The sequence below is a fragment of the Podarcis muralis genome, chromosome 16, assembly GCF_964188315.1.
Source record: "Podarcis muralis chromosome 16, rPodMur119.hap1.1, whole genome shotgun sequence".
NCBI classification, from domain to species: Eukaryota; Metazoa; Chordata; class Lepidosauria; order Squamata; family Lacertidae; genus Podarcis; species Podarcis muralis.
Genome location: NC_135670.1, coordinates 32,178,219 through 32,201,213, shown reverse-complemented (window position 1 = coordinate 32,201,213; position 22,995 = coordinate 32,178,219). Strand labels below are relative to the sequence as shown.

The 22,995-nt window shown below is 45.7% G+C and overlaps 1 protein-coding gene across 25 annotated transcripts in view; it reads left to right on the top strand.

Annotated features, from left to right (window-relative positions):
- Positions 1–22,995, top strand: part of FBRSL1 (fibrosin like 1) — a 792,934-nt gene that overhangs the window by 132,990 nt on the left and 636,949 nt on the right. For 18 of the 25 annotated variants that reach the window (XM_077920111.1, XM_077920092.1, XM_077920106.1 and 15 more), the window contains exon 2: positions 8,775–8,834. The exons of the other annotated variants lie outside the window; for them this stretch is intronic. In XM_077920111.1, coding sequence (XP_077776237.1) covers positions 8,775–8,834 — 60 coding nt within the window. The remainder of the gene's footprint in view (positions 1–8,774; positions 8,835–22,995) is intronic. 25 annotated transcript variants of the gene reach the window in all.

Here is a 22,995-nt window from a genome sequence, read left to right as displayed (position 1 = left end):
TAATGGGAGCTGTAGTCCAGCAATATCTGGAGAGCATTGTATTGGTTCCCCCTGCATTACAGGAGTAAAAATACTCAAAATCTTTCTTGGCATACAGCTTGCTTTCCCCCTTCAGCAGCCCACAGGCTTTTCCTCTCAAAATGAATTTCATGGTTGCCCCTGGCAACCTTTGAGGCCTAAATTTTCCGCACCATCCTTGGGCGCTAGCGCTGAGTTAGGCTATTGGGCTTTCCCAATCCATTCTTAGTTCATGCCCTCTTATCCTTGCCCGTTTTTCTTTTCTCTTCTGACTGAATCATGAAGTCTTTTTCCTTGGCACGAAACCCGCAATTGATGTCTCTGCAGAATACGAGCTCAGACCAGCCGAGAGACTCCTGTTGTCGGTTCCAATTTGGAGAGAGGAGGTTTTTTTAATTTATTTATTTAGCTTGGTTACTGCAGCAAGGCAAAGGAATAGCTCGCCAGCCTACTGCATACTTGCTGTGTTGTGTTTAGAGTTGTCAAAGCCTGCTTTAATATTAACACAGCATATGTGTTTTGTTTAACCTTTGGTTTCTGAGAATGATCATAAACTGACTGCATTATTGGTGCATTGCCAGATAACCTTGGGAAACGGTCAGAGCCCGTAATTACCTCCCCATTTAACACAAGGCCCTTTCTCTCTCCAGACTTAGGGTGGTTTAGGATGTTTATAGGGAATTTAAACTCTGGTTTGGAAGGGAATTCTTTCTGAATGCAGCCAGTAATTTCATAATTAGCTCTTAAAATTACAGAGTAATAAAAGTCTGAGCATCATTAAAGATCAGAAGCAGCAGAGCATCTGTCTTGCATTCCTTCTTTACTGCTCCGAGTCTTGTTCCTTCTTGCTTCCATCAAAAAGAAAATTATTGGGAAAGCAAAAGAATGTTTTGAATTTATGAAAGGAGCATGCTATTGTTCAGAAATATACTTTAATATTAAGATGGTTGCTAATCCAACCGCAAGAGACTCTTCAGGGCAGTGGTCTTCAACCGGTCCACACCCAAGACCCACTTTTGAATGTCACTTTCGATTTATACTTGATAGTGCTAATAATGTGGATTATTAATGCTAAAATGGAAGCTCTCATAGCAATATACATAGTGTTACCTCAGCATTAATGAATACAGTGGTACCTCGGGTTACAGATGCTTCCGGTTACAGACTCCGCTAACCCGGAAATATGACCTCGGGTTAAGAACTTTGCTTCAGGATGAGAACAGAAATCGCACGGTGGCGGCGTGGCAGCAGCGAAAGGCTCCATTAGCTAAAGTGGTACCTCAGGTTAAGAACAGTTTCAGGTTAAGAACGGACCTCCAGAACGAATTAAGTTCTTAACCCGAGGTACCACTGTACTAGTCTTTCAATGTGGCAGGAGAAAGGCATGAGCAAGCAGTTAATCCACAAATAGTTATTTTATTCAAAAATAAAATAAAAATGGCTTGTGCCTTTTTCCTGCCACATTGCAGACCTCGTGGAAATGGATAAAATGGGATTTGTGCTCATGATCACATGTGATCCTGCTCTCAAATACTGTTTGTGCCTACAAAACCTTTGGTGTGGTCCCACCGCTTCTGATCAATACATACCCCATAACTTCCTGTTGGAATTTACAAACTGTTTATACCCCAAGAGTTCTAGGTTTATTTTTGTCCCGCTTTTGATGTCCCGCTTTGGCCTTTCCAATCAGCAGCACTAATGCACTATAACTGTGTCAGGAACATGTTGCAAAATGCACCAGCAACGAAACACCAGTCTGGATGGGCCCCTAAACAAGCATAGGGACTTTAATTTTGCTGGCAAGGGCAGCCCCTTGTCTTGTGCATTTCGTTTTTCCTCCCCACCCCTGCCCCCATGCCTGGAAAAGAGTTGTGATGTGTTGAGATGAGGTTTGTACTGGGAACGCACCACCCTGCAATTGGAGCTATCATGTTACAAACAAACAGCCCAATTAAATACCGAGAAGCCAAATTAAGTGGAAGCCCCTGCCTTTCTTGGCCAATGGATCATTTACAATGATGATTGATGTATTGTCGGGCTTGGAAATACACAACCGCTTTGTCTGGCTTTCATTTTAAGTGTCACCCGATGATCTTCTGCAAATTTTCTTAAGTACACGTAGTCTAATTCAGATTCACCTATGTGTTTTTATGACAACGTAATGGGAATGTGAGTGGGATGCAGGTGGCACTGTGGGTTAAACCACAGAGCCTAGGGCTTGCCGATCAGAAGGTCGGCGGTTCAAATCCCCACGACGGGGTGAGCTCCCGTTGCTCTGTCCCTGCTCCTGCCAACCTAGCAGTTCGAAAGCACACCAGCGCAAGTAGATAAATAGGTACCACTCCGGCGGGAAGGTAAACAGCATTTCCGTGCGCTGCTCTGGTTCTCCGGAAGCGGCTTAGTCATGCTGGCCACATGACCCGGAAGCTGTACACCGGCTCCCTCTGCCTATAGAGCAAGATGAGCGCTGCAACCCCAGAGTCGACCACGACTGGACCTATCAGTCATGGGTACCTTTACCTAATGGGAATGTGAGATTTGGAGAACGATTCCTGGGCCATAGAATCTGGAGGGTTGTTCACTGCCAAATCTGCAATACAGGATGAGACTCCAGTAACCTTGACAGATGGCTGTCAAGCCTCTGCTAAAATGCTTTCAGAGCCTACCACCTCCTGAGACATGCTGCTCTATTGTCATGAAGCTCTTATCATCAGGCAGTTTCTCCTAGGTGCGGGAGTCCTGTTTGTTGTTTCTCCCCACATAAAAAAACTTCCTGCAACCAGAAAAGTAACAGAGCAGGAGGAAAAGCTTTGTCACAGCCCTTAGCCTACTGTGGTTATTTTTCTAGCCACAAGAGAGTTTTCACGCCAGCAGCCATTAAAAAATGTTATTTTCCGTTCTCCCTCCCATGCCGCCTGAAATGGGCAGTCCAACCTGCCAACCCCGTTCTTCTGCATGTGTGCATCGGGTTTACATTTGGAACTGCAGAGCCAACCCTTTTTGGCAGCAACCTGCCCTTTCCAGGCCAGTATGCCTGAAAGATCCACCCCAACCCTCTGCTCCTGTGCGGTTTCCATTCATTTCAATGGAGCTTGCACACACAGCTGGACTGCATACACTGTAAGCCTCCTGTTTTTGAGGAAGGTGTAAGACAGGGGTGGGGAACTGTGTCTCTCCAGCGGGCTGGATCCTCCTACCCCTCGCCAGCCAAATTTTCCAGGTGGGCAGGGCCTTCCGCCCACCTGTCAATCAGTTAATCTCCAAGTGATGCCAGCTGATGATTGCCAGGATTTCAAAGCACCCATTCTTCCAAAGAGCCCTTCAGGCAATGACTTTGAGCCTGCTTTTTCTGGCTGTGCAATCAAGTTCCCGGTGGGGAACTGGGGTAAGATGGTCATGGGGCTGATCCAGGCGTCTTAAGGTCACTGCCCATCATGTGATTGGGCCAAGTCTTGTGCATGGTCCAGAGTTCGCCCACCCCTGCTGTAGGGAGAGGGTCACAGCTCAATGGTAGCACACATGCTTTTCCTTCAAAAGGTCCTGAGTTCAGTTCGCACCATTCCTAGTCAAAATAGATCAGGTAGCAGAGATCAGTTCTAGTGCTTTATTACAGAAAGGGGTAGACTCACAGCAAATCAGCCTGCCAGGTCTCCCAGCCTTTTCAGACGCAGGGCAGTCACCGCAGCAAGGAGATGGCTTGTCTGCACACAAGTGAGCGTTTATACCTTCTTTGTACACAAACCAGCAAATGTCACTTCACCTGACCAGATGAGGGCATAGGTGGCAAATGCCCAAATCTTGCAGGTAGCTCCCCTTTCTGGGCTCAGAGCCCAGCACCCCAAGCCCCCAGATAAGGATAGCATCAAAGCAAGCCAATTAAACCCACATCAAAGCAAGTGAATACCAACATATATGAGCTCATGGCTACGACAGCTACCAATTATTTGTGGGGTTATCTTGACTACCAAGATGGTGTTTGCTTCTGGAACAGCTCACCTTCGTTTCAACACAGGCGTTGAGAAGGATCTTTCCCAAAGATGCTGCCAGCCAGTGCAATCTGTACTGACCTAGATGTACTGACCTGGAATAAGGCAGTTTCTTAGCTGGTTGATCCATGGATTAAAGTGATTAAAGCTTGCAGCCCTAATACCGCCATAGCTGGATGGTTTTCTTTAGTTCATTTGATCCTGGTTTCACTGAAAATTCACATAAGATGTGCAGTAGCCCAGAAAATTACATCGGGTGACTGTGATTTCACATAATCAGGTCTTCCATGTCTCTCAAAAGCTGTCCCAGTGACATGTTTTTCTGGGGGAAGGGCTGTAGCTCAGTGGAAGAGTACCGTATTTTTCGCCCTATAGGACGCACTTTTTCCCCTCAAAAAATGAAGGGGAAATGTGTGTGCGTCCTATGGGGCGAATGCAGGCTTTCGCTGAAGCCTGGAGAGCGAGAGGCTTCGGTGCGCACCGAACCCTCTCACTCTCCAGGCTTCAGGAAGCTATCCGAAAGCCTTGCAAGCCCGGCCGGAGTTCCCGCGGGCTCGCAAGCCTTGCGGGCAGCAGCCTGCAGCCCAAAGCACGGGGCGCCCTCCGGAGGACGCCCCGTGCTTCGTGCAGGTGTCCACAAGTCTTGCGCGCTCGGGGGGAGTTCCACTGGCTTGCAAGGCTTGCGGGCAGCAGCCTGCAGCCCAAAGCACGGGGCGCCCTCCGGAGGACGCCCCGTGCTTCGCGCAGGTGTCCGCAAGCCTTGCGCGCCCGGGGGGAGTTCCGCTGGCTCGCAAGGCTTGCGGGCAGCAGCCTGTTCTGGGGGCTGGGGTCGGGGGAAGCTCGGGCTTCCCCAGCCCTGTGGCTGGGGGGGGATAGATTTTTTTAATTCATTCCCCCCCCCCCAAAAAAACGAGGTGCGTCCTATGGGCCAGTGCGTCTTATAGGGCGAAAAATACAGTAATTGCTTTGCATGCAGAAGGTCCCTGGTTCGGTCCCTGGCATAGGGCTGGGAGCGACATCTCTCCCAGAAATCCTGCAGAGCTGCTGCCAATCAGTGCAGTGCTGAGCAAGAAGGACCAATGGCCTGACTCAATGTGAGGCAGCTTCCTGTGTCTGCCACTTAGAGCAGGAGTAGACTTGCTATGCCCTGGCTGCTGACATTGTAAAACTTGGCAGGCCCTTGACCTCCTCCCCAAATGAGAAGTGCTCTCCTGGACTTCCTCTCCAAGCAGCAAAAAGAAAGCAGCGACACAGCAGATGTTCTCCATCTTACACTGTGCGGTCTGAGCAGGCCCTGAAAGCCGAGCGGAAACATATATTAGTGTTAATTATTAATGATTATAATCTCACCACGGTTATTAGTGGTATTTATTATTTACTTACAGCTGCTCTGCCTTTCTCTGTCTCTCTCTCTCCCAAGCTCGCCTGGTTCGCCTTGCGGTGCTCTGCAGAGCTTATGCTATAGTAAGCATTATGAATGAAAGGGGCTCTCAAATATAAACAAATGGACAAGCTTCTTTGCAAGGCGAGGAGGAGGAGAGGGAATTTGTGTGTTGGGTAGATAATTCGAGAAACAGGCCGAGACTTGTTCTCGGTCGCCTCTGTTCTCAGCCAACCAATTCTGCTTGCTGGAAGAATGATTTAAAAGCTGGGAGACCAATAATCAGTCTTTTGGCACCTCAAAGTCTTAGAAGTCTTTTGGCTGCCTAGAGTGGCTGGCTGGGGTATGAATAATAAAATTATTATTACTATTATTAAAGACTAACCTATTTTGGGGGGGGGTGTTAGTAAAACATCTGGATGGTAGCAAAGTTAGAAAGGCTGGCATCAGGCATGGTAAAGATTGAATTAAGTTTCCTGAGAGGCTTAACATTCCAGTCTTTGTCTTTATTGGAACTACTGTATTCTAAACTGTGTGTTGTTGTTTTTTAATGGAATTGTTTTTATATATTTGCATTGTTTCGTTGTTATATATAATAATTAACATTGTACTGACACCTCTGGATATTCATTGCTTTTGCTGCACATTCCTGTGTGCTGAGCTGATTCATAAACTATTAAGACAGATTCACTTGTCAGATAATGCAGCATAACTCATTCTTGGCTTTGTTTATTTGGTGGGGCTCCTGTGTGTGTGCTTTCGCAATGTGCATACACTTTCGGATTTTTATAAGCCAGCAATTTGTTAGCTGATCTCTTTGGAGACTCTTAATAATGCTGGTGGGGGTGGAACCTTCAACTTTTTATCAGCCTCATGGCTGGTAGAACTTCATGGTTTATTATAGTTGCGGAGGTTGTGAGAAACTGGAGCTCCTCCCAGTTTCTGTAAGAGCTTAAGCACTGAGAATTCATCAAGAAGAGGAATACTCCTAGGTACATTTTGGTTTGTGATTAAGAGCTACATCAGATGCTTATCATACCTCCAGGTGCAATTTTCTCTAGGCATGTGGAGGCAGATTTCAGGGTTTCACCTGCATTTCCAGAGTGCCAGCCTCTTCTCCAGGATTTTCAGGTTAGAACCCAAATTGAGTGACCAAATCAAGAGAGCAGTCTGCTATTCTTCAGTATTTGTAGCGCGAACTCTGAGATGTCCATCTCTCTTCCTTGACCTACAGAGACTTCTTCTGCTCTGTGCTACTGGGCACTGCTCTAAGGATGGCTGCTGCTTGATAACTGTTGAAAGGGAGGGTATAAATATCTTAAAATAAATTAGAAGAGCTTGCCCCCGTAGCAAATATTACACAGTTGTGGCTCTTTTTGCTCTGTTAATCCTGGATATGCTTTTTAAAAATCGGCTGTGCTTTCTCTTCTTTGCTCTTTGAGGGTCATAGAGCTAGCAGCACACATGGAGGTGTTTTATCTGTGCAAGGTGCCCACCTCAAAGGACAAATGAGGGCATATTTGCATAAATACTGCACATCACATGCTAATGTATAGGTCTAGATGCAAATATAGAAGCCGTTTCCGTAATTTAAATTGCAATACAGTAGTGGGGGAAACTGTGACCAGGTGAGTTGTGTGTACCTGCTCGATCTGCTGTCCAGGTGATGGGCAACTTCAAAGCATCCCCCCTCCCACCGTAGGGTTCTTCATCTTTGAACTGGCCTTGAACTGGCCTTTCAAGCAGAACAGAAGTGGGGAACCTGGTTCCTCCCCTCCCCCCCCCATGTCACTGAAATACAGTTCCCATCAAGAGCTGCAGTAAAACCACTAACACATTTTTGCAAAAGCTAAGCAGGGTCTGGTGTGGTTTCAAATTGGAATGGGGGTTGTGTGTTGAGATTTCTAGATTGCCGGGGTTGGACTAGATGACCCTTGGGAGTCCCTTCCAGCTCTACAATTCTAAAATTCTATGGTCCCTTATCACTGGCCATTTTGACTGGGGCTGGTGTGTCTTGCGAGTCCAGAAACAACTGGAGATTCCCTACCCCTGAAATAAAGAACTGTCCTCTGTTGTTTATGTATGGTATGGCCTCTCACAAAAGCTGCCAAGATGATCAATGGAACAAGGCAGGTTTTCCCAAACTTGAGTCTCCAGCCATTTTTTGGACAACAATTCCTTTCATCCATGACTTCTGGTCCTGCTGGCTAGAGACAATGGGAGTTGTAGTCAAAAAACAGCTGGAGACCAAAGTTTGGGGAACCCCGGAACAAGGGAAGCAGGCAAAGTCTGCCTTACGGGATGTTATTTTTGAGAATCGGGGAATTTTGTTCTTGTTGCTCTGTTTTTGTGTGTGAAACCACTGCACCAACCTCTATTCTCCTTTTTCCCTTCTGCCACGTGGTCCAAATTGTTAAGGGGTTTCACATACCCGAAAGCCTGGCTAGTAGCTAGTTCAGTCCCAGCCAAAGAGATGGAGCAAAGGCTGGCTTGTAGAGGAGTAATGGAATACAGACCTTGTGGCTTATTTCTCTGCTTTCTTCCTGCTCTCTGTTGCCTCATTCCCCTCATTCCCGCAGGCTTCAGCTCCTTTCCCTGGCCTGCTGTGCTGTCTAGACATTAGGAGTTCAAAGTCTCCAGTGCTCCCCTCCTTCAGAGCCGGCTATTAACACGTCCCCTACAGCCTTGCTTTGGGAGGAAACAGTTACGTGTAGTTGCATCTAAGTAGGAGAGAAGTTCTTGGGTTCTACTTCTTCGGTTGTGTTAGACTTGGAACTTCAGAAACGCCTCATTTCTAGTCAATATATGTGCACCGCTTTTTATCACACGTGTCTCTTGTTATGCCTCCTTCATCTCTTTGATTGTGAGAATTGGTCTGCTAGGATTGATTTTAAAAAATTGGGTATTCACAGTCTGAGTTTAAGGGCTGCAATGAAAGTTACAATGGAGTAGAACTTTTATTTTTCGGTGGTGGAGAAATGTACAGTATCTTAAAAGGTGTCCACCCGGAGGAATATTTTATTTTAATTTATCTTAACCCACTAGAATGGCACGAGCATTGCTTTAAGGGCTTCCAGATGAAAGAAAAACCCCTCCCCTGCCGCCCTTCTGAATTGTTCTCCACCATCTGTGAATGGGAGACTCCATTAAATATAAACAAGCTCAGATGGAGTTATCTAAAATAAAATTGCAATTTGATTGATTGCAAATTCTTCCAAAATAACGATGCCTCTAGCATTTGACTTGATAGCCTTTGATTATTCCGTTTCCCATAAATACTTTATATTGTTGCTAGTTGCAACTTTTGCATTTAACATGAATTGACATATCTTTTGATAGAAGGCTCTTCACTCATTCTGTCAGCTATCTATGTTTGTTTCATTTTCCAGTTGAGAGACAGACCCTCACAGCTATCCCACAGCCCGGTTTTGAGTGCCAGGGTACAAAAAGTGAGTCTCGTGCTATTGGCTTCGGCTTATGTTCTGTAAATCAAGACATTTTCCTGACAGAAATAAGACGGGAAAGGAACGGTATGCTTTTCTTTATCAAGTAATCTGCTACACTTAAAAATCTTTTTTACTGAGCACCAGGCCTTGCATCATATGGAGAGCGGTTTCCCAGATGTGGCTCTTGAAATAAGTGTGCAGATATATATACACAGCCTCTAATTAAATATACATCATATAAGTTACTGACAGTTAATTATAATTCTCTGTAGGCCATTTGTCATTTATTTTACCCTCGAGGATACTGTTATTGCTCCAGGGTTTTGGAGACCCAGGAAAGGGAGCATTAGGATACTGTCTGGAGGAGAATTAATTTCCCACCCTGGAACTTTCCTTAAATGACCTGCAGCCATTAGTTGCAAAATTATTGTTTCAAAGAGGTGTGGGAAGAGAATTTTTGAGTTGTAAAATAACCATTTCAAAGAAGTTGCAATCCATGTTAGTTGGTGTGTGTACAAAATGTGGTGATCACTCCTCTTTCATATGTGACTCCTCATATATTTGCATATTCAGATTCAAGAAAACATGGAAAGGCCAATTCTGAACCCTTCTAGTTTAACCACTGGGGAGATACCACACACAAAAAGGGGGTGAGATGCAAACAAATGTTAAAGGTAAAGGGACCCCTGACCATTAGGTCCAGTCGTGACCGACTCTGGGGTTGCGGCGCTCATATCGCTCTATGGGCCGAGGGAGCCGGCGTTCGTCCGCAGACAGCTTCCGGGTCATGTGGCCAGCATGACTAAGCCGCTTCTGGTGAACCAGAGCAGCGCACGGAAACGCCGTTTACCTTCCCGCCGGAGCGGTTCCTATTTATCTACTTGCACTTTGACATGCTTTCGAACTGCTAGGTTGGCAGGAGCAGGGACTGAGCAACGGGACTCACCCCGTCACAGGGATTCGAACCGCCGACCTTCTGATCGGCAAGTCCTAGGCGGTGTGGTTTAACCCACAGCGCCACCTGCGTCCTCACAAACAAATGTTGCACATGCTAATTTATATATTTAGAAATTGCTGTTATTTAAAGAGATAGACCATAAGGTAGCATGCTAGCTGCTAACTGTTGATAGACAGCGTTAATATTTTTGCTATCGCTTTTTATGGTTCTTTATCTTTAAATTGGATTTGAACTGGACAGTCTATCCACTGGATGGCGGAGCCACTTCCTGGCAAGTTGGTCACTGTTGCTTACCAGGAGGAAGAGGGGCAAGCCAGCGGGGAAGTTGGTGTGGTGCAAACACAATCTGAAGCCCCCGCGAGTGTGTCTACACTGTTCCAAACTCCTCGCTGCCTTGCCTCTCCCCTCTCTCTCCCAGTAAGCAACAACGACTCACTTTATGGAAGGTGTTTGCCATGCCATCCAGCAAACCACTTCTCAGCGGGTGTCTCCAAATAATGGCCATGAGCCTAATGGTTAGAACAAAATAATTAAAAAGAAATCTAAAGAGAGTTAAAAAGAAGAGAAAAGGAAGCAGATTGTTATGGTTGATATTAGACCCGTGTAGAGGATGAAGGAAGTTATCAAAGAAAATGGATTTGAAACTTGGTTAAAATATATTGTCCATTAGAGTATTTCTGAGGTATGTTTTTATTTTTGCTGTTCGTTTTGTTAATATTGTTACTTCTTTTCTGTTCTTTTTTATTATTTTCTTTTTCTTTTTTATTTGTTATATAATCTATATCTGTGTGTTATGTTTGTCTGTCAGCACATAAAATAAAATCATTAAAAAAACAAAAATAATGGCCATGAGCTTGAAGACAGGGTAGAGGGGGAGAGAAAGTGCTTCTCTCTCTTTCTCAAAATATTTTATTCTTTTTCCATATTGAAAATTACATTTTTACTCTACAGTTGTATCCCAGTTCAACAAAAATAGTGACTTCGAGCTCGATGTTCATAACCCAAATTGCATGCAATTGGGTTCCGTCTTACCCAACTGCATCCTCTTTAACACGTTTCTTAATATATTCTGCCATTTTCTTACACTTCAAACTTCGCTGAGCTCTTCGCATATGGGGAATACAATTTTAAACAAGCCACAAAGGGTTTCCAATCTTCTTTAAATGATTCTTAATTTGTGTCTCTTATCAGTACCGTCTTATCAGTTTTGCCATATTTGCCTGCTCCAAGATTTTTATCAACTGTTCTTCCTTTGAGGGTGTCCTCCCTCCCTTCCACTTCTGTGCATAGAGAATCCTTGCTGCTGTAGTCACATTCATAAATATGTGAGGGATATAATGAAAATAATAATATTATTATTATATCGACTTTTTCCCAAGAGGCCAGAATTCTTCCTGCTGGGGCTACTAGACAGAGAAATCCCAAATAAACTTTCTCAGTCTCTCTCTCTCTGTTGATTTTTAGTATTCCGTAATCTTTATTTGTGAGCACAACAAGGTGATTAAAGAGTGTTACAGAGCAAATAATCTCTGCTAAGTGATCTTGAGTTGCGGTTTGTTTGAAGGGGACTTGGAACTGGAGGCACACACACACACACACACACACACACACACACACACACACCTATTGAAGCAATGCCCAATGTTGAGAGAAAGGCTCCCCAAAGAAGAAACGTGCAGAAGACGAATGGGGGAAACTTCCCAAACCTGCCCTAGTTAGGAAGAACCAGGAGGGGAAAGGAACTTCCCTTCTGCAGTTGTCTGAAGGCTACAAGCTCTGCATTGTGGCCCAAGTTTTCACCCATCATTGACTCTCCCCCGACAGCTGTCATAATGTTATTCTCCTCAACAGCCTCCTTTGTTTTGTTAGGAAATTATTTCAAACATTTCAGCTCTGATCCTTTGAGGAGGAATTAAAGTTTCGGCAGCTGGGCCGCGTTTCTCCTCTCCTCCTGCCATCGCCTCCCTCTCACCACCCCCCTCCTTTCTCAAATCCTCCACATTAGCTAGGACTTAATTACTTTCTACGTCCTGAGGCCCAGCCAGCCCCGGAGAGGAGCAGGCCAGAGGCTTCCCTTTTCTCTGGCTGCCTGCTGAGTGATGTGCTAAGTAAGTGGAAATGATAATGCCGTGGGACAAAGCAGCTGTAATAGACTTTCTGTGGTGTGAGCGAAGGAGCCTTTAATTAGAACTGAAGGTCATGCTTGCGGAGGGATATGGTTCAAGAGCCCATGCAGTTTGTCTTGAAGGCCTTGGGGGGTGTGTGTGTGTGTGTGTGTGTGTGTGTGCATTTTGTGTGTGTGTGAGTGAGAGAGTGAAAGAAAGAAAGAAAAGCAGTTGGCAACGATACAGAGGAATAATTGCTAATGAGGCGGCGTGGCGGACTGGCCGGGAACAGGATTTTGGCTTGTGGCAATTTGGGGAGGGAGCTTCTATGGGGCGATTCTTCCTGTCCTTTTATTTTTATGAATCGCACGAGCCCTTTGCGGAGGCTCTCCTCTTAGAATTGTAGAGGATCGTCTAGTACAACCGCCTGCAACTCAGAAATCTTTTGCCCGACCCAGAATTCGAACCCAGAACCCTGAGATGAAAAGACCCTTGCTCTGCCAGCTGAGCTATTGCTCAGCTTGTTGTCCTGCTCTCGGGACATTCAGTGAGTGGGGGGTGGTGCACAGTTGCTGCAAAGGATTGCTAGGAACTTAGAAAGCTGCCTTACCCCGAGCGTAAACATTGCCCTATCTCACTCAGTATTGTTTGCACGGACCAGCAATGTTTCTCCAGGGTTTCAGAAAGAGTTCTCTCCCAGTTCCTACCTGGGGATTGAACCAGGCACCTTCCGCATGCAAAGCAGGTACTCTACCCACTTGAGATATGGCCACAACTTTATGTGCATCCGTGAAGAGCTGCTCATAATCTTAAAACACACACACACCGCTTTCCACCAGTGTTTCTTGCTCAAGACCTTTTCCCACTTTCAGTTTTGCTACTGTTGACTCTTCATTGCACCAACCTAAAATTAATTTCCAGCTTTGTGTCCATGTAAGGACTTCCAAACTTTTGTTTTCACTTCAGCTGTCTGGCTTACAAGGGTAATTCTGGTTATTCTGCTAAGCACTGGAGAAGGAGGTACAGTGGTACCTTGGATTAAGAACTTCTTAACCTGAAACTGTTCTTAACCTGAAACTGTTCTTAACCTGAGGTACCACTTTAGCTAATGAGGCCTCCTGCTGCTGCTGCCGCCGTGCTGCTGCTGCGCAATTTCTGTTCTCATCCTGAAGCAAAGTTCTAAACCCGAGGTACTATTTCTGGGTTAGTGGAGTCTGTAACCTGAAGCGTCTGTAACCCGAGGTACCACTGTATACAAAACCACCAGATTTATATTTTCTAAAACATTGAAACTGGGACCCGCTGCTGGGACTGGGATCCACTGCTGAGACATAGCCTGACTTGAGAAGGTTGCAACAGTAATATGACCACCACCGTACAAATAGTGTAAAACTAAAAACTGGATCTTCCAGGTCATGTTTGGGTGTTGGTCTGAAAAGCTTAAGGACTATTATTCTAAAGCACAGTGGTTATAAGGCTCTTTACCCCAGTAGTTCTGGATGTAGCCTAAAATCTGTTTTGCACTCAGCACAATCTAACCTTAATGTTGGGATTCTGTCTGATCCAGACCCCGGTGAGGCCTCTGGGGAGGAAGAGGTTCAGGGCCCTACGGAGAACCCCACTCCAAATGAAGACCTCCTCAGTAGTCCACAGGCAGCTTGAAGAGCCTTATCTCAGGGATGCCCCACCTCCCCAATAACACCTCCAACTACATCCTGGCTCTTGCATCGATCCTGCAGCACCCACCCACCCATGACCTCAGGAGCGAAGGTGGCAGTGGACCCGATGGGAAGCCCAAAGTTTCTGGAGAAGTAATGTTTGGTTGCTAGAAAGCTCTATCACCAGGGTTCTATTGGGGTGGAGGGAGAAGAGCCATCAAGCAATGACTCAGCAGAGGACCAGACAGACTAGATGTTTATTATTGTGCTCAGTCTAGACCAGTGTTTCCCAACCTTGCGCCTCCAGCTGTTTTTGAACTACAATTCCCATCATCCCTGACCACTGGTCTTGCTAGCTAGGGATGATGGGAGTTGTAGTCCAAAAACAGCTGGAGGCCCAAGGTTGGGAAACACTGGTCTAGACACACCACTGCTGCTACAGAACTTCCCAAATTCCGCTCCAGATCTTCCTCGCCTTGGGCTCTACTTTAACCCCCATGCCAGCTGCTGGTCATAGATACTTCTTCACTTCCTGCAGAATCTCGAGTTTTCCCCATCAAGTCAGGTTTTTTGTTGTTGTTCCTCCTCTTTCTTTCTTTCTTTCTTTCTTTCTTTCTTCTTCCTCTTTGCTTAATATCTGGCCTTGATATGTGGCACTCAAAAGCTTGCTCACTACTTTATGCCATTTTTGTTTATCTATTAAAGATATTAATCTTTTAACTCACTCTTACTTGTGCCTCATGTCTGATCTGTGCCTCGTGTCAATTGACCTTTGCGTGCTGGAAACAATTTCAGACCTCTCCATTGTCTAACACAGACCGTGTGTGTACAGAGCCTATCTCGTGGGATAATATTCTGTAAAGGGAGGCTTACTCTGTATAGAACTGTAGTCATTAACGCGTTGTTGAGTTTTCTGTTTGATCTGGAATGGAAGGATGAGGAAAACAGTTAATTTTATATTCATAAACCATGATACGTGTGCGTGCGCATGTGCGTGCATGTTTGTATTGTGCTTCTGCGCACATTTCTTATTTCTGTGTTGAAAAAATAGCAATAAAATGATTTTTTAAATAAATAATAGCAATAAACCCTAGTAGTAAGAACTGAGTAAGCAAATGCAGTATTTCTACATTCACAAATGCGAATAATTACTCTCTAGTGAATTACACCACTGATAGCCCATTGGTTACAGTTACATGTGTTTGTTATGGATCTACATAATCACAGCTGGTACTGTTAACCAAATCCATTCATATTGAGCACTATCCTGCAGCTGCAACTGTTTATTTTAACCCTCTTTTAAGAACCATTGAGGCATATCCTCCAACTGTACTGATTTAATTTAACAGGTGCAGCACCTATTTTCTAAGTTTTCAATTAACACCCCCTCCAAAACAACAACAACAACATTTCAGTTTAAGATATTGTGTTCAAGACTTCACTCAGGGTCCAAAATGCTGGGATATCACAACCGTTAGGGCTAAATCCTTAAGAGACACTTTATTTAAGCAACAGATATAAGGCATCATATTCTATTCTTTACTTCTAGCTTAGCCCAACACCTTGGAGCTGGCTGTGGCAGAATAATGAACTTTAAGTCCCTGATTCGTCTGTTCACTGGAATAGACATGATTAGCATCTTCAGAAGCATCTTCAGAAAAACAAGAAAAACAGCCCAAACAGAGTTTTTAAAACCTATGTTTTTTGTTTTTAAAAAAACCAAAACACACACCCATGGCGGGAGCAGAAGTTATCACTCCATGTTGCAGATATCCTGTTTGCATGTTCTCCAATGTCCAGGTGATCCAAACTGGAACACTCGTTTTTGTGTGTGCTAAGCTCTCATGGGAGCCAGCTGACTCGCGCCAGAACACAAGACCAAAAAACGCATGCTTCTTGACTTGTGCTAGAGTGCCAGATCCCTCCCCCCAAAAGGAACATTCCAGGATCTAATCAGAAGCAGGGCATGGCTTCTGTAAGTTAAGGTAAAGGCTCCCTGGATGGTTAAGTCCAGCCAAAGGTGACTATGGGGTGCAGCGCTCATCTCCACTTTCAGGCCGAGGGAGCTGGCATTTGTCCACAGACAGCTTTTTAGGTCATGTCACCAGCATGACTAAACTGCTTCTGGCACAACGGGACACCGTGATGGAAACCAGAGTGCACGGAAACGCCATTTACCTTTTCGCCACAGCGGTACCTATTTATCTACTTGCACTGGTGTGCTTTCGAACTGCTAGGTTGGCAGAAGCTAGGACAGAGCAGCGGGAGCTCACCCCGTTGCAGGGATTAGAACTCATCAGCCTTCTCATCGGCAAGCCCAAGAGGCTCAGTGGTTTAGACCACAGCGCCATCCGCATCTTGGCTTCTGTAATTCCAGGATGCTCCGCTTAACTCGGGATGTGTGAGCAGTATGCAACTGATAACTAATACCATCTATTCAGAATAACAGAATGCATTTTTCCTGGACGCCCCACTTGTAAAATCTCATTTTAAAACTTAAAGTCCATTCTTTAGCTTGTGTACCCAAAACTGGTTGAAAGGCTGCCTTCAGTGAACACTGCCTCAGCCTCTGTTACGTCTGTGGCAGCCCCTGACCCTTGTGTCTTTAGGTCCACAAAACTGAAAGCCTCCACAGAAAGTTAAGAAACTCCTTCGGCTGTTCTCGCCAGCCCTAATTACGCCACCAACCTCAGAAACCCTTAACATTCAGAGTAATGTGAGAAATCCTGGCAGCTTGACAAAGTAATAAAACTATTAATCCTTGCTTGGAGCTATAGAGGCACCTAACTTTTTTTTTTCTTTTAACGTCATCACTGGTGTTATTAACTTGTGGCACTAAAAGACTGCAAAACGCTCTTCAACATCTGACAGTATTTAAGTTAAGGCAAGGCTCAGTGTTAGAATATATGAAATAATAAAGATGAGTGCGACTTTACAGAGCTGCATGGTATCCTCCCTTCATCACATAAATCGTTATAGGGAGAAAGTTTCTCAATTAAAGGTCAAGGCACTCCGAAAACTGGAAGTCAGATACCCCACATTTTATAAATTAAGTAGTGCTTGCAAAGTATGATGCTTTGAGTTGCTGTTTTCTGGAATGCACATCCCTGGTCAATGGCTACCCTTATTTGGAATCTATTTTTGTTTTATTTTTGCAGGGGTGTGTGTGGGGGGGTGCCTTTTGTTAGTGTGAACTACAAAACTTTCTTTTTTTTCATGCAGCACATTTTGTCTCTAGTGCACATCAGTGAGTGTGCAGGAGCAATAAGGCACCACATAGTGCACAGCCTACCATTCCACCAGTGTTAGAAACTGAGATATGAAAGCTAGGAGCTAAATGGCATCTTAAATCTAGGTTATGGGCGCAACACTGGAATGCCTAGGCATGCTTTTTTTATAACGAGAGTGCAAAGCTGAAAATGAATGAAGGGCAGCTAAAATATTATGTTCATTTTCTACATGATCTAGGCCTTTCCCCTCCCCACCCCCCACCCCTAATACCTTCTCCAGTCTTCAGAGAGTAGCTGGAAGTGGGGAGGCAGAAAAAGGTCCTCCTTTCCGTCCACTCTGCATTTTTAATCTGAAATCTTAGGCGGAGTACTGCGCCCAGAGCTCAGAAACTGCTCGCTTCTTGGCTTTGAAAATGCAGCAGGCCAGGCCACGGCAGAACAAATGAGTGCATGGTGGAGCCGAGCCTTGCACAATGTGCCATCTGTTTATTTCTTTCACAGTGGCTTGCAACAGCGCTCTCTCTCGTGCGCTCTCTCTCTCTGTCTCTCTCATAATAATTAATTGGGGGCACTCATACGTGGAATGTTATTTATTTTTGTTCCTTCAAGGACCTCAGGATGGCATACTTGGTTCTCTCCCCACCCCCATCTGCAATTTTACCCTCACAACAACCCTGTGAGGTAGGCTATGCTGAGAGACAACATACAGTGGTACCTTGGGTTACAGGCGCTTCAGGTTACAGACAGTTGAGGTTACAGACTCTGCTAACCCAGAAATAGTACCTCGGGTTAAGAACTTTGCTTCAGGATGAGAAGAGAAATCTTGCGGCAGCTAAAATGGTACCTCAGGTTAAGAGCAGTTTCAGGTTAAGAACGGACCTCCAGAACGAATTAAGTTTTTAACCTGAGGTACCACTGTATTTTCATCTCCAAAGGCTTGTCTACAGTGCAATTATTGCCAGTTTACTCGGTTGGTAACCAGATTGCCTAAATTTATACTTCATATTGGCTTCTTGACGTCTTCTTCATAGCTTGCTGCATCTCAAGCCTGGGGTTTTGGTGCTTTATCCCACCTCCATGTCTTGATGGTCTACATGTTGCAAAGGAAAATGTCCCTATGGGACAGCTGTCTATTCCTGCATTGCAGGGGGGTTGGACTAGATGACCCGCAGGTTCCCACCCAACTCCATTGTTCTCTGCTGCATGCCCGTTGGATGTCCTCAGCCTTGTGTGCTTTGTGAATAGATGTTTCCATGTGGAGTCGTGATGCTGTGCCTGCTTGCCCCCCCCCCCAACTTAAGATAGAAAGAGACAAAAGTTGGAGGCAGCAGTTATGTGAAGCATTGGTGGTGTGTTTTTTACATAAACCATGCCCAATCCCCTCCTTGGTCAATGTAGTAAAAGGCACAGGGCAGGAATGTTTGAACTGGAACTCCCAAAAGAAAAAAGAAAAAAATGCAGTCATAAGTGATGAAGGCTGGTCTGTTAGGGCAAATGGGGCACTGCCCCACCAATGCCAGTCTGCCCTCAGACAATGCCCATCTTCTTACTTGCATCTGGTCCAAGGCATGGAACTTCCTCCTCCTTCGTCGCCCTGGCAGAACTCAGCTGGGAAGAGGATGGGAACAAGATGAGAATTAGTTGGCTGTGCTTGTTGCTGGCTCTTACTCCTCCTCCTGTTCTTTCTGCCCTCCAGTCCCAACAGGCACCACTGTTCCTATAGTGCCTACATCCCCAGCGGATCTGGGTGGTGCTGTGGTCTAAACCACTGAGCCTCTTGGGCTTGCCGATCAGAAGGTCGGCGGTTCGAATTCCCATGACGGGGTGAGCTCCCGTTGCTCTGCCCCAGCTCCTGCCAACCTACAGTTCGAAAGCACGCCAGTGCAAGTAGATAAATAGGTACTGCACTGGCGGGAAGGTCAATGGCGTTTCCGTGCGCTCTGGTTTCCGTCACGGTGTTCCATTGTGCCAGAAGCAGTTTAGTCCTGCTGGCCACATGACCCAGAAAGCTGTCTGTGGACAAACACCCTCGACCTGAAAGCAAGATGAGTGCCACAACCCCATAGCCGCCTTTGACTAGACTTAACCATCCGGGGTCCTTTACCTTTTTACTTACATCCCCAGCATAAAGTTCATTGACAGGCAGAAAACAGAAGTATTGGAAGCAAGTAGTCCTATGATTGGCAAAGCTGGAGTTTTTGAAGATTCTCTTAAGCAAACCAGCGACCTCCCGGTTGCCATTTTGAACTAGGCCACCTGTGTAATTCATAACCTCATTATTTCTTAGGCTGACATGTGTGTATGTGTGTGTTTGTCAAAGACGAGTTTTCATCTAGCGATATCTTCCTGCAATTCTGCTTTTGATACAGATATCTCCCTCTTTCTTTCTGTCCCTCTCCCTGTCTCTCTCTCTCTCTCCCTTTGTTTCAAATTAGCACCGTAATTAAAGCCTGAGATCCTGCTGACTGCTAACCAGTAATTACTGTACAGTGAAAGGGAGAAACATCTGTCAAAGCTAGGATGAGATAACAGCTGTAATTGATTGCCACCTCACGGAGCCTGACCACCAACAGATGGCCGGGGCCAGTTTTTAATAAGCAAATGCAGCGGCAACTGTTGGGCCCACCGAGTCTCCTCGGAGGTGGCCGTGTGCGAATTACACCTGCTTGGAGGTTTGCTGCGTTAGGACCAGGCGCCTGCTTCCTCTTGCTTTCATTGCATCTTTTCCAAAGCGCTTTCCCTGGACTCCAGCGGTGTGTGTTGTGTTCACTTCGCAGGGAATGAGACAAGAAGGGGAGGTGCGAAGAATAGGACCTCAAGTGGTTTTTCAGTGGGAATGGACTTCGCATCACTGATGGTTGAGCAGGGAAGAGGCCCCTGATAAGGATCTGCTTGGCTTCAGGTCCACAGCAGAGGGAAGAAATTGTCACCAGAAAGGAAAACCCCTTCCTAAGAGGGTGTGCCACACCCCTGTGGCCTCCGTAGCAGAACCTTGTTCCGTGCATTCGTAGAATTGTCCCTGGGACTGAATTTCCTGCTGCATTTGAGAAATTTCTGTTAGGTTGTGGGCGAACATATCAGATGACACAGCGATTCTTCCAAAGCAGCTCTTTATTTGTAAGCTGGAACAGAGCTAACTGAGGAGCTCAGTCAGCCTGCTTATATAGAGCTCCAGAACAATTGTAACTGTTGCAACTTTCTAAAACTATCCAATCACAGAACGTCACTTTTCGATCCTTCATTTGCATACAAACTATCCAATCACTGAACGTTACTTTCGATCCTTCATTTGCATAACTATCTACAGTATCCCCCTGCTGGCCCAGGGTGAGAACATCACTACATAACACTTTCAGTGCTGCGACTCAGTGGCAGAGAACCCATATGTGGCCCTGCAAGAGCCCCAAGGGCCAGATAGAGAGAGGCTGCTTTTGGCCTCCTGAGGCCTGAGATTTCCCATCCCTGCTGTTAGAAACTCCCCGTGTTTCTGCATGGAACGCTTGAACGGTACACTGGTGTGTGTGGGGGGGAGCGGTCAGGTGTTTCTTCATTGTCTCTGGTTTATTGGTTCACCGTACACAGCAACCCCTGTGCCCTGGCCCTGTTGGGAAGAGCTCTCTGCGATGCCACGTAAAACAGCAGCCTGCATTTAAGCTGCGCAATCCGTCATTAATGTGGCTAATAAATCACAGCGTAAGAACAAGAGTCTTGGAAGATTAACATCTACAATCAATTGGGAATTACAACATTGGCTCTCATAGCGCAAGCTGATCGTTAAGTCCTGGGAAATTTATTGCCTTACAAATCTGCTTCTTAAAAAAAAAACCCACAAGAAACGAATTTGATTGTTTTGAAGTCTCTGTAGATCATCTATGTAGCTGTTGCTTTTTTTGGTTTGGGGCAAAGGGTCAAATAATAACAGTTCTCATCCCTGAGACTCTCTCTGCTGCAAGGTACGACATGAGTTTCTGTTGTTTTTGCTGTTGAATCCTACTTAAAGAGATACAGATTTCCTCTGATTCCTTCCTTCCTTCTGACTTTCAAAATCCTTTTAGCCTGTCAAAGGATATGTTAAACTTGTCAGGCGGTTTTACAGGAGGCGGGAGAATCATATCCCTACAGATGGAATAAATTGCCTTTCAGTAGGTTTCGGCAGATAGGTTGTGTCATGGAGTCTCAGGGGTTATTTACTGTCCTCCTTGTGATGCTGTAAGTCAAGGATCTCCAAAAATTCTGCCAGTAGATGCCCAGAGGCTAAGCTTTCTCCCTGTTCCATCCAACTACGGAAAGGAATGGTACCACAACTGTCACGGGGGTAAGCCTGTCATGTTAGAGGGGGCAGGCCTTTTGTTAGTGGGGCAGAACCTCTGCTTGCCATGTATTTGTATTGATTTGGGGTGGGGCAGGTGCCCCTCCTTGCCCCCTCCCCGGTAACGCCCATGACTACTGTGCACTGTCAATCATTTCAGGCAGAGATTCCTGCATTGCAGGGGGTTAGACTAGATGACTCCTGGTGTCCCTCCCAACACTACAGTTCTTTGATTCTGTGATCCTATACTGCTACGGATCCAAACATACCGTCCCCTCTACACGTACTGACACCCCCTGGGTGGCAATGCAAGGCAGTGGGGTGACTTCCCTCGGAGGGGGCAGGATTTGGCCCAGAAAGTGGCAATCACTGACTTGTGTCCAACCTTATAATTGCTGTAAAAATAATATTTCTGCCCCTCATATATAAATGAGACAGAATCAGGGAGGAAGGTCCACCAGGCAGATTGGAAGACTGGGATTTTTTTTTTCTCCTGATGATGCTTTCAGCTTCCCAGAAGGGAAACAAGAAAGCTTATTAAAACCAGGAGGTTTCTCCACCAATCCCCAGTACTGGCAGCTAACATGCAGAGCAGGGGTGGAGAGCCTTTTTTTCTGCCCGAGAGTCACATTTCTTTCTGGGCAACGTTCCAAGGGAATGTTGTGAATGATGGGTGGAGCATTGCCTGTACATTTTACATTTAGCACAAAACCTCTTTGCACAAAACTAGACACGTGTCAGGCTCATTTCTGCACACACTCCTCTCTGTCCTCTGTCTAGGAACCATAATGCGTTGGTCAGAGTCCAAGGACACATTTCTGCCAGGCAAAAAACGCTCAGGGATTTGAAGCAGAGCCAGCGAGGGCAGGGTTTTGAGGACCAGATAGAGGGGGCTGCATTCAGCCACTAGTCTTGAGGATCCTCGCCCCGACACAGAGTGAGTCCAATGCCTTACTGAATTGCAGAAACTGTCTTTCAGCCTTGCATTGCCATTCAGCCTCTCAGCTCTCCTGAGACTAAGCACCTTCCCAGATGATCTGTTGGAATTGCCAGGCAACATGGCCAGCAGCAAGAAATGATGGTCGTTGCAGTTCAGCAGCCCCTGGAATGCCACAGATCCCTTCCATGTTGTAGACCGAGCTGAACGGACTCTGCATAATCATTTTTACCCATTTATTTATTAAACTTGTAGGCCACCCTTGTACAGCACGAAATTTCAGTATTAAAAAACGCAAAATAAAATATAACAACAACAACAACAACAACAACAAGCAAGCCAATAATTCCACCCTCTTCCCACAACACATTTAAAAGGGCATCAGATGTCAATCAAATCAAAGGCCTGGTTGAAGAGGAACTTTTTCATCTGGCACCTAAAGGCATATAATGAAGGTGCCAGCCATAACTCCCTGAGGAGCGCATTCCACAAACGGGGAGCCACCACAGAAAAGGCCCGTTCTCATGTTGCCAACCTCCGGACATCTCTTGGAGGAGGCATACAAAGAAGAGCCTCAGATGATTATCTCAGGGTCTGGGTAGGTTCATATGGAGAGAGGTGCTTCTTGGGATATTGCAGTCCTGAGCTGTTTAAGGCTTTCTAGGACAAAGCCAACACTTTGAATTTAGCCCGGAAACTGATTGGCAGTGCAGTGCAGTTGGGCCAGGATCAGTGTAATATGCCCAAACTGTCTTGCCCTGCCAAATTCTGCACCAGTTGCAGTTTCTGAAACGTCTTCAGAGGCAGCCCTACGTAGAACGCGTTGCAGTAATCTAACCTAGAGGTTACCAGAGCGTAGACGACAGTAGTTAATCCTTCCCTGTCCAGATCGTGCATTAGGCAGATTCCTACGAGAAACACTCACAGTGCTGCACGCCGGGCTGCAGATCTTCCAAGCGAGCAACAC